This window comes from Barbus barbus (assembly GCF_936440315.1).
Source record: "Barbus barbus genome assembly, chromosome: 34".
Classification (NCBI taxonomy): Eukaryota; Metazoa; Chordata; class Actinopteri; order Cypriniformes; family Cyprinidae; genus Barbus; species Barbus barbus.
This window is the reverse complement of record NC_136762.1, coordinates 5,924,766-5,936,576: the sequence shown is the minus strand read 5'-3', so window position 1 is coordinate 5,936,576 and position 11,811 is coordinate 5,924,766. Positions and strand designations below refer to the sequence as shown.

Sequence of the window (11,811 nt, the reverse complement as noted above, 5' to 3'; positions counted from 1 at the left end):
TTCATTTGAATGTGCGTAACACTTACAATGACTTACAATGTCCCGATGGCGCTTATAGGTATAAATGCCCCATTTTTATTCTGGTTTTATCTAAAAAAAAATTTAACAACAGGGGATTGTAAATAACACAATTTTAGTAAAAGTCAACGACTGTAAGATTGGGATATTTTTTATTGAAAATATATTAGCCTATTTTTGAAAAACAGCCATGGGTAAAATTACCCCCTGGTGGTGTTAATGACGTCATTTCCAGGGAGGCGTGCCCAGGCTTGTTGTACACGCCCCCATCCCTTGACTCCACCCCCATGTCAAAACAGTGCTCAAACTTGACTGAAACACACAATAAAAGCAGCATTGTAAATAATTTTGTAGATATGGCTATGGAAAATATGTATTGCAAAATCATTGCTTTTGCTCCGTTTCATTTATATTTTGTAATTCTTTATTTTTGGTTGCAAAAAGCATATTTATTTTTCTCAATTCTTTCATTTTCGTTTGCAAACCTTTATTTTCTTTCGCAATGCTTCAATTCTCTTGCAAATATATATGGCATTAAATTGACTCCATAGGTGTGTACCCAATAGCAAAAAAACAAATCTGGGCCATATTGATTCAAGTTCTGGCCCAGATCCAGCCCATATCCAACACCTTTCTCTGGCCCACATACTGTAAAGAATGATGGCGCTTGGGAGGTCCGCTCCTGTTTGCAAAATTTGGGCCACAAGCAAGCCATAGGTAAGCCACATATCAGCCATGACAATAAAAAAAAAAAAAAAAAAAAAAAAACAGAACTGGCCCAAATCTGAGCCTCATCTTTTTCTGGCCCACATACTATGCAAATGATGGCATTTGGGTGGTCCACACCTGTTAGCCAAATTTGGGCCACAAGCAAGCCATTGATAGTTTTCACGTGACGTCGCACCCTTATAGGAACGCCCACCTGGCGGGCAAAACGAAGCTTTGCTCCACTCACCGCCAGCTATTTTTACGCAGATTGCATCAAGTAATAATGTAGTAAAATGCAGATATTAAAAGGCGAGATTCATTGGACACCTTATTGATGATGTATATTTTGTACAGGAAGCCAGAATATAAACTCAATGTGCAAAGTTTCACATTAAATGGCTTCCCGTAAAAAACCGTAAGAAGGAAAACACTGAACCGTTAAGCGGACTGCGTTCATGTTCCCGGCCTCATCTGCTTGCCTGTGTAAACTATGCATCATTAATATGATTACTGAATTTGATCTTGTAATATTACTGTTTAAAATATATTAAGGCACTTTAAGTGGCCTAATAGATAGAGAGTTGGACTTGTAACCTGAAGGTTGTGGGTTCAAGTCTCAGGTCCGGCAGGGATTGTAGCTGGGGGAGTGAATAACCAACACTCTCTCCACCCTCAATACCACGACTGAGATGAGACCCTTGAGCAAGGCACCGAACCCCCAACTGCTCCCTGGGTGCTGCAGCATTGGCTGCCCACTGCTCCGGGTGTGTGTTCACTACTGTGTGTACACTTGGATGGGTTAAATACAGAGCACAAATTCTGAGTATGGGTCACCATACTTGGCCACACACCACTTCCCTTAATATGGATTGCAAATGGCCAAAACTTGCATTTTGTCCAGAAATACCTTTGTTTTATTCTTTTGAGAGGTGATCTAAATATTTGCGGCTGTGAAACAAATGAAAAATTGACACGCTTGTGCAGCGGTTCTATGGATGTTTTGCCCTCCAAGTCTTTGAGCCGGTCATGTGACTGAAAACTATCGATTGGAAGGCTGCATGACAGTCATGACAATAAATAAATTTTAAAAAATAATGCAGAACTGGCCCAATTTTGGGCCACATTTATTTTAATTCTGGCCCAGATCCAACACCTTGCTCTAGCACACGTACCATGTGGAATAATTGGGTAGTCAGGTCCTATTTGCCAGATTTGGGCCTCAAGTAAACCTTAGCATTGCCGCATGTAAGCCAACCAAATAAACCAGAACTGGCCCTAATGAGGGCCACAATTGATTTTTATTCGAACCCAGGTTCCTCATGTGGCCCACATGCTGCATGGAATGGTGGTATTTTGGCAGTGGTCCACAAGCAGGCCACTGCACAGCCACATTTTAGCTAATAATTAACCAAATAAACCATAAATATAGGGTTTTTTTTGGCCACACCAAGCCTTAAGTGAGTTATTCATCAACAATACTCAACTATTTTTAAAGAGAAATTTAAAAATGTCCTCCCTAAATGTTCAAATAAGTTTCTGAAAAGTCTCCTACTTGGTAAACACATCCTGACCCAGGTTTTGCACAAGCAGCAATTCAAATGTCACAGATAAATATTCAAAGACACATTCCAATACTTTAAAAGACCTGAATAGAAACCTGCTGCAGGCCAGTTCCAGGGCATTTTTTTGTTTTTTTGCCATATCTGTGTCTTTCCAAGCACTTTGGGAAATGTGATAGCACAGGATGAGACCATGTCCCTATCTGCTTTGAGATGTCCACCACTATAGCAGCCAAGGTCATGGGTTCAATAAAGGGAAAGGGAAGGGGTGTGTGGCCAAGTATGGTGACCCATACTCAGAATTTGTGCTCTGCATTTAACCCATCCAAGTGTACACACAGTAGTGACCATACACCTAGAGAAGTGGGCAGCCAATGCTGCAGCGCCCGGGGAGCAGTTGGGGGTTCGGTGCCTTCGGTCTCATCTCAGTCGTGGTATTGAGGGTGGAGAGAGTGTTGGTTATTCACTCCCCCACCTACAATCGCTGCCGGACCTGAGACTTGAACCCACAACCTTCAGGTTATAAGTCCAACTCTCTGTCCATTAGGCCACGACTTATCCCAACTAAAATTATTTTGTTGTGATGTCAAAACCCAGAAGACTAATTCTCCACTGGTTCCCCCAAGATTTCTTGGGTTTTTATGAGGGGGATTTTCAATTTATAAGTAAAATAAGGTCTTTGGTAAACATAACATAAAAATACTTTGACATTTTTTTGTACACCGTACACTGCACACACTCACACACCAAACATTCCTAGTAACACATATTTTAAAAAATAAACATAACTGCTTAAAAATTTGCATTTTCAGCATGGGTGTGTGTAATTTGCATTGCACAGCAAAACATCAAAGTATTGTCAGATTATGTTTACCACAGACCTTATTTTACTTATTAATTGTAAAAACCCCATTATCTCCCTTACAGACACACAAACGTGCGCTAACATTGTGCTACAGCTACTCTGATGATTTTATCAGTAAAACAGTTTAGCAATTTAAAAACTACATGACATTTCTCACAAGCGAGGTAACAACGGTGCTGTTTTTGAAGAAAAGTATGGAGCGATTTTTGTGCCAATATTTATCAAACAAATCCAGTGTTTTGCAAATAAACACAATCTGTTTTGCAAAGAAAAACTCGACTTTCAAACAAACGCAAAGTGATTTTCAAATACAAAACTCTATTTGAGAGAAAATGCAGAGGTGTGGACAAATATATGTATCGTGTGTTACAACTGTGAGACTCATTTGCCTTTTTATGAGGAAACATGGCTTGATTTTCTCACAAATGCGACAGACTGATTTTCTCACACGAGTGCGGGCAGATTTTCTCACACGTGCAATTGAGCAACTTTCTTTTCCAAAACAGCAGATGGCGCTGTTGGTCAATTTACGCTAGATTTTTTGAAAGGCTACACCTCTGATTTTTGAACGAATCAATCATGTTAACAACTTTACAGTACTTGTTATGAATTTCACTGACACTGTAGTAGGGTTGCGTTCTGAAAACATCTAAATGGTTAATTATAGATCTAGTTAGACAGAAACTCACCTGTTCCTCACTCATATTGGTCTGAAAAGGTAAAGAGGTGTTTCAGGTCTCGGGAGACTAGCGTAAATCGATCTACAGCACCATCTGCTGTTTTGGAAAAGAAAGTTGCTCAATTGCACATGTGAGAAAATCTGCCCGCACTCGTGTGAGAAAATCAGTCTGTCGCATTTGTGAGAAAATCAAGCCAAGTTTCCTCATAAAAAGGCAAATGAGTCTCACAGTTGTAACACACAATACATATATTTGTCCATACCTCTGCATTTTCTCTCAAATAGAGTTTTGTATTTGAAAATCACTTTGCGTTTGTTTGAAAGTGAGTTTTTCTTTGCAAAGCAGATTGTGTTTATTTGCAAAACACTGGATTTGTTTGATAAATATTGGCACAAAAATCGCTCCATAGAAAATGAACTTAAAGTTTCACTATTAGAGGTGCTGATGACGAACACTGTTGAGAGATGCACAGAGATAATTCTCTCTCTCTTGCTCTTAGTCTGCTATCAACGGCTCAAGCCTCCATTACTAGGTCTAAAATGATGTTTTGGAATTAGCAACAGAGGCGTTGGATGAGATGCGTAAGAAAAATAATCCTACTCACAATAGCGTTTTGAGTGCAAAAACTGGAAGAATGCCTTGAAATATATCATCTGATTGATGTCCTGAGGTGTTGTAACTGTAGTGTACGCGGAATAAAATAAGGCACACCGAGAAGTTTATTTTCTAATAATTCAACACCCCGTCATCAATCATTCCTTACTTAAAGATATATTATTTTGATTTATTTCCAATATTTCAAAGGGAATGAGCTGTGCTCTGACGTGAAGTATTTCATGCAATTTCTTACGGAAATGTATACTTTTCCAAGCCATATTTAATTCCACGTAGATCATAAACCACTGAAACGGGCCAATAAATGTAAACCTTATCAGGTCTTTATCCAGAAAAAAACGCAATACCTCCATTTGTTTTTAAGGCAGTCTTGCCCGGACCAACATGGCGGATGCGTTGACTATTTATTATGTCTAATGAGGTGTCTGTTTATTATGTCTATGGTCAGCAGACTTGACACAGTTCTTTCAGTTTCACTTTTTCTGAAAATCCTGCTTGGAATTGTGCTTTGTTTGTAAACGAATCTGCGGCAAAATGAAGTGAACAAAAGACCGAGTTCTTACTGATGCCGTCTGGAACGTCATTAAAAATAAAGTTCATTCACTCTTTCCTAACACTGGGATAAGAAGGAAGGCAATGCAAACACTGTGGCTGTATCCGAAATCGCCCTCTATACTCTCATTCACTATTCCCTACATTAGTCCACTCATATAGTTCACTTGAAGGAGTGAATGAAAACGAGTGAGTGAATTCGGACACTGAGTGCACCGGAAGGACTGCCGCTTTTGCATAGTTTGCTTGCTGTTTAATAATCATTTGATACGGGCAGCTCCAGTAGTAAGATTGAAGGATTTATCTTGAAATCTATCACGGCAATTATGTATAAACCCTAATAGTCAATTTACAATTAATTTTGTACATACGTATGTTGTATTACACTGTATTACGCCGTGGACGAGCACTTTTAAAATCAATGAATGGATGTTCCATCTTCTGGCAAGACGCAGGAATTCCTTCGGCGCGTGACTCTCACAATGCATTATGGGGATTCTCTAGCCATTGAGTGTACATCATTGTACACTCGTTTTTGCGGTGCATTGTGGGATTGAATGAGTGCACTCGAGAACATCCACTATGGTTTCAAACACCACTTAAAATGGCTGTCCCCTCAAATAGTGCACTATTTTAGGGTATAGGGGGCGATTTCGGATACAGCCTGTTTTTCCACAACTTGGCACTGCACAGCGTCTTGGTGGCTTCAGAGCCATCTGTATCAAATGGTTTCTGCATAGACCTACGCGTTCGGCACTTTTGTAAACAATATGTGCAAATTGGTGGGCGGGGCTAAACAGGCATTGATGTTGATGCAGGCATTGATCTTCTTCTGTGGAGATGGTGCTTATCCACACTATTACATCATAGAGTAGAGCATTACAAAAGCTGTCGTTTTGGCAAACTGACTTCAATATAAGCTGTTTCTAGACATAAAAGTTTTGAGTTCTGAGACTTACAGGATGTTTTTATAGTACAGTGATCTCTTACTGTGTGTCAACAGATCAAGGAAATTTTGCTTTCTCAGTTCATGACCCCTTTAAGCATTATGCTTTTGTGCAGCCTTGTAGGTGTTCTCATGGAGATTCAGTTCTCTCAAATGCTCCCCATTCCCAAATTCACTGATTTGCAATATTTTTGCTTAGTTTGTGAAGTTCTAAAGGCTTAAGTGGGCAGTGCTTAAATTTCTGCTTCAAAAGCAAGAACTGGACCAGCATTATTTTGATTTGATTTAAATATATTTTTTTATACAATATTTGAAGCTAAGTTTAATTGGATACTAAATTTGCGATATTTAATTTATTTTACTAATATATAATTTATTTAACCCTTCAGGACACTTTGCATACAGCCAATCTTACAGACACCTTTGAAGTAGGAAGTGAACAAATGATCACAAACATCACATTCATCAAGATATAAGGGGAAGGAAGCTCTCAAATATTCAGAGTACCAGTCTTCTGAAGAACTCGGGCACTGTTTGAGGACACAACAGTAAGTGACAATATTACTGTCAATATTACAGAGTGACTATTTAAATACCTTAATAAATTACTGATGTACTGCAATTGTTGCACTGTGACCTATGAACAGTGAGAAGTTAAACAAGTGTTAAAAAATTAAAACAATGGCATTCTGAAACAATACTCAATACTTAGTAAACAAAGTGCCATAAATGATGGAAACATTTATTCCCAGGTGCTGAACTTTGATGCAGAGATGGTTTTCTGGACCTGTTTAATGTCACTCTTTCTTTGGTTCAGAGGTTAGTAAAATGAAACAACAAGACATTTTAGTGAGTTTACTACAATAATCTTTCTTTAGTCTTTAATTCTCAGTTAATTTCCTCAGATCTTGAGCTATGTAGTATTAAAATAAAGTAAAATGAGTTTGGTCACTTAAAAAAATATACACAAATTTTGATGAATTCTTCTTTCAGTGTCACCAGCTAATGCTGATGAATGGAGCGCTGTAGTACCCCAATCAGTGGTGGGTTTGTCTGGATCATGTGTGCTGATCCCTTGTACGTTCAGCTACCCTTCTAATGGAAAAACATACACAGAATTTACAGGAATTTGGTACAAAGAGAATTTTGAGTCAAAAGTATACCATACAGACACCTCAGAAATCAGTGATGCATTCAAAGGTCGCACTAGCCTCACTGGTGATTTGCACCAAAAGGACTGTTCTTTGAATATCAGCTCTCTGAGCAGCAGTGACAATGGGTCATTCATGTTCCGGATTGTGATTAAAGATTTGGACAAGTACACCTATGTGAAGAATAAAGTTTCTATAATAGTGAAAGGTAAGAGAACTTTGTTCAATAAAAAAGGTTTTAATGTTAACCTTCACTAAATAAAGGTTCAAACAGGGTTTTATTTTTATCACAGAGATTCTGTAGAAGGACCATTCTGGGTTTCCTTTCAGTTTCTTAATGTGAAGAACATTTTAATAATAAAGAACCTTTTTCAGTATAAAGAAGATTTTGTGTAATGAAATGGTATCAGGGGTGTTAAACGCTATTCGTGGAACCATATAAAGAAGCTTTATTGTTAAGAATATTGAGTGAATATGAATTGTGCTGAGCTGAAAATCTCATTTGGTGTTCCCAATTAAATATGACTGGCCTAATACAAATAGCTTTTAAATCTCTTATTTAAATCTAAATTTAAACTTGTTTTCTTCCAATTGGCACAGGTTTTGTAATTCTTTTTGGAACTTCTTGATCTTAGCTTATGCATTTGTAGATTTTGAGTGAAAAATTCTGCATTACTTCACTCAAAAAACATTATGCTCAGATCAGTTCAGAAAAGTAAGTGCTAACATAAAGGAAACAAACTGATTAAAAGATTCAATCTAATATTTAGTAAAATTATATACCATCATGAGAATAATTTTAAGCAATTTTTTTGTAGGCTGGTCATTTTTGACAGGGAACACCACAAGTGTAAGGAAGTGGGGGGAAAATAAACCCAAAAAGTAAAAAAAATTAAATTTTGGAGAGATTCTTATAACCTAGTAGGTTTTATTCCTGTGTGATAACATTAACTAGAGTTTAATGTAGTAGGTTTAACAAGAGGTTAATATTATCCAGATGTTCTCAATATGATTTATTGTGTAATATCCAAATCAATATTTTAATGAATGTGTCAAGCGATATGAACAATTGATTGAAAAATATATTGTGTCTACAATCTATGTCTTCACAAGAAACACCAGAGACACCATCCATCTCTGTGGAAGAGGAAGTGACATCAGGGAAACCGGTGACTGCTACCTGTGCCGTGTCTCATTCCTGTCCATCAGACCTGCCTCATGTCACCTGGAGCCACAATGGCACACACTTGAGTCCATCACAGCCACAAAATCTGACATTTTATAGCCTGACCTTCACTCCTTCTAGAGAAGACCATAATAAATCTCTCAGCTGCTCTGCACAGTTTAAAGGGAAGACGGTGACAGGCTGCAAAACACTCAAAGTTAAATGTAAGTCCGCTAGTTTAAGACAAATGACCAGATGCTAATTCATGTCTTTTGTTAGCTGTTAATCGTTTTAGGATAGTGTTTGAATAAAAGCATAAATTAACTGAATTGAATGCTTGACAGAAAGTTAGACTGATCAGACTGTTGTTGACATAATAAATAGCATTTGATTAACATTTTGTTTCAGATCCTCCATATAATGTAAACGTGGTCACTAGAGCCTCAGTGAAGGAGAATGACTCTGTAGAACTGACCTGCTCCAGTGACAGCAATCCTCATGCAAACAGCTACCAGTGGTTCAGCTCAAATGGGACGATGCTAGCAAACGGCCCAACTTACAAACTGGAGAGAGTATCTCGACATACCGAGGCCATTTCCTGTACAGCCAATAACACAGAGGGAAACAACAGTTCTGGTCCACGGAAACTTAATATATTGTGTAAGTATGAGTGAAAGGCCTAGGTTCAACAATGATTAACATGGTATTGTTGGTGAAAGAAGATTATTGGTTATGACTTGTGATAGCTAATGCTATCTATCTATCTATCTATCTAGATCCTCCTGAGATTAAAGGTGAATCTTCTTGCCAGTATAAGCATTTGACGGTGTGTGTCTGTATTGTGGACTCCAACCCTCCCAGCAAAGTCAAGTGGTTTGGTCCCGGTTCCTCAAAAGCCTTCTCCAGCACCAGCATTAAACAAAATGAGTCTCTTACCATATTCACCTTACAGGGTTGGCTGGGTTTCCCTGAGACTATCCAGTGCTTTGCCAATAACAGTCTGGGAAGTGTTTCCATAACTTTGGAAGCTCCTCAAAATAGTGAGACTTCATATTTAGTCTTCTTATTTAAACTTCATATATATATATATATACGTATATATATTTAACTCTATCATTGTTATATTGCAAAATATAATACTTAAATCAATTAAAGGGTTAATTCACCCAAAAAATAAAATTCTGTCATTAATTACTCACCCTGACGTCGTTCCAAACCCGTAAGACCTCCGTTCATTGTCGGAACACAAATTAAGATATTTTTGTTTGAATCTGAGAGCTCTCTGACTCTCCATAAACAGCAATACAACTGAAATGTTCCCATGTCTAGAAACGTAGCAAGGAGATTGGTAAATAATCCATGTAACATCAGGGGTTCAACCGTAATTTTACGAAGCCACGAGAATACTTTTCACGCACCCAGCATGATGACGATGAACACAAGCCATGTGTTCAATGTCATCACGCTGGATCTGGATCAGTGCTTGTGCCACCACGCGTTTGCGTCATGCACTGTCATGAACGCACGTCCACAAGACAAAAATGTGGAATAAAATCGTTATTTTTGTTCTCTTTGCACAAAAAGTATTCTTGTGGCTTTGTAAAATTACGATTGAACCCCTGATGTTACATGGATTATTTTACCGATCTCCTTGCTACGTTTCTGGACATGGAAACATTTCAGTTGCATTGCTGTCTATGGAGGGTCTGAGAGCTCTCAGATTCAAACAAAAATATCTTAAGTTGTGTTCTGACGGTGAACAGAGGTCTTACGGGTTTGGAATGACATCAGGGTGAGTAATTAATTACATAATTTTCATTTTTGGGTGAACTAACCCTTTAAATAATGATTTGCTTGTTTTCACAGGCATACTAATATACATTGGTGTTGCATCAGCTGTTGTATTTGTTTTAGTCACCATTTTAGTGTTTATTATGAGAAGACGCTGGTAAGGATCTCTCTCTCTCTCTCTCTCTTGTAAGCTACACCTCACTCACTTAATCAGTTTGTCTTATAATTTCTTCTTGTTCCTCATTTGTTTCCAAGCAACCTTGAAATCTCTTTTTTTCAGTGGGAAGAGAGCTACACAACAATCTGTAATGAAGAATAAACAGACTGAAATGAAGACAACCCAAAACAAGTCTGACTTAGAGAAGTATAACTATTATTTATTTTATTTTAATTTATTTGTGTTATGACAAAGCTGAATTTTTAGCAGTCATTACTCCAATCATCAGTGTCACATGATTCTGACATGGTGATTTCCTGCTGAGGAAACATTTATTATTATCAAGTATTTTTCAGCAATGATAAGGAAATGTTTCTTGAGCAGCAAATCAGCATATTAGAATGATTTCTGAAGGATATCGTGACACTGAAGCCCTTGCCATTACAGGAATAAATTACATTTTAAAATATATTAAAAATAGAAAACAGTTGTAATAATATTTCAGAATTTTGATCAAATAAATGCAGCTTTGGTGAGCAGAAAATACTTGTATCATAAAACAAGACTTTTTTTATGATTCCAAACTTTTGACTGTAAGGTGTAGTTTGTTACCTAAACATACAGAACTTTCACTAATGATTTGTACTGTATCTCTCATTTTATGAAAAGCAGTAAAGAAGAAGCGAGCAGTGTTGAAGATATTTACACAAACTGCCCAGACAGTCTTGTTTATGACAACTGGGGCGTGAGTACAACTTTCTCACTGTTGTTGGAGGTGTTGATTATATTGTTGGTGTTAAACATTTGCTTGATAGAACCTTCGCATATCAGCTAGCTGTTAACACACACCCATTGAAAAGAAAAGCTAAATGGTGACTTGAAAAAAACACTGCATGTGCCTTAGCATTTACAGTTAAGAGGTTATTTACTGAACTGAATGTATTTTTTGAGATGTCTGTAACATATTTTTCTTTTTAATTAGTGTGATGTGAAACCATTCTCATCTGACCGCACCTTGGAATATGAAGCAATCTACTCTAACATGTGAATAAAGGGACACATGCCGTCCAACTAGAAATGACACATATAGAAGAGAAAGACCCACTGAAAATGTTCAGATCCAAAAATGTCTTGCAACTGAAAAAAATCTGGTTTATTAATATAATATTTTTGTACGCTTTTTATATTTTATGAATGTATAAAGACATATGTTTATGCATATTATGGATAGTGCAATTGAGTTTAAATGTAACTGTGTCATCAAATAGAAATAAAACAAGTATTAACATAAAATATGTTGTAAATATGATAAGAGGAGGCCCAACTAACCAAACCCTGTTTTGCTTTCTCTCTCTCTTTCTCTTAGTTTCACTCATATCATAGTTTGGAGTTTGATGTTGTTCAAAAGCCATTTTACCTTATTTTTCAGATCACATGCAATAAATATGTTCATACTTGCACGTGTACATTTAATGTTAGGACATTTTGACAATGTTTTAAAATAATGATTCAGACATGTCATTCCAAATGTTTTGGGGGCATACGGTAGGGTTTGCCATGAAACAAACCGAAAATGTACATTTTCCTGTAGGCTACACTGTTAG

The 11,811-nt window shown here is 37.3% G+C and overlaps 1 protein-coding gene across 1 annotated transcript; it reads left to right on the top strand.

Moving 5' to 3' along the window:
- Positions 1 to 6,443: 6,443 nt before the first annotated feature.
- On the top strand, positions 6,444 to 11,664 carry LOC306854194 (myelin-associated glycoprotein-like). Its single transcript, XM_079392017.1, has 10 exons — positions 6,444 to 6,491; positions 6,696 to 6,762; positions 6,937 to 7,302; positions 8,208 to 8,483; positions 8,668 to 8,919; positions 9,036 to 9,299; positions 10,126 to 10,207; positions 10,331 to 10,414; positions 10,880 to 10,952; positions 11,190 to 11,664. The coding sequence occupies exons 2-10, from the start codon at positions 6,717 to 6,719 to the stop codon at positions 11,253 to 11,255; spliced, it is 1,509 nt and encodes a 502-aa protein (XP_079248143.1). The 5' UTR covers positions 6,444 to 6,491; positions 6,696 to 6,716; the 3' UTR covers positions 11,256 to 11,664.
- The last annotated feature ends 147 nt before the right edge of the window (positions 11,665 to 11,811 follow it).

Bases quoted from the DNA above. Each gene is read 5' to 3' on its own strand.
- LOC306854194 (XM_079392017.1), top strand. From the start codon at position 6,717: ATGGTTTTCTGGACCTGTTTAATGTCACTCTTTCTTTGGTTCAGAG. The intron at 8,484-8,667 runs GTAAGTCCGCTA...ATTTTGTTTCAG, and splicing joins CAAAACACTCAAAGTTAAAT to ATCCTCCATATAATGTAAAC. The intron at 10,953-11,189 runs GTGAGTACAACT...CTTTTTAATTAG, and splicing joins TTGTTTATGACAACTGGGGC to TGTGATGTGAAACCATTCTC.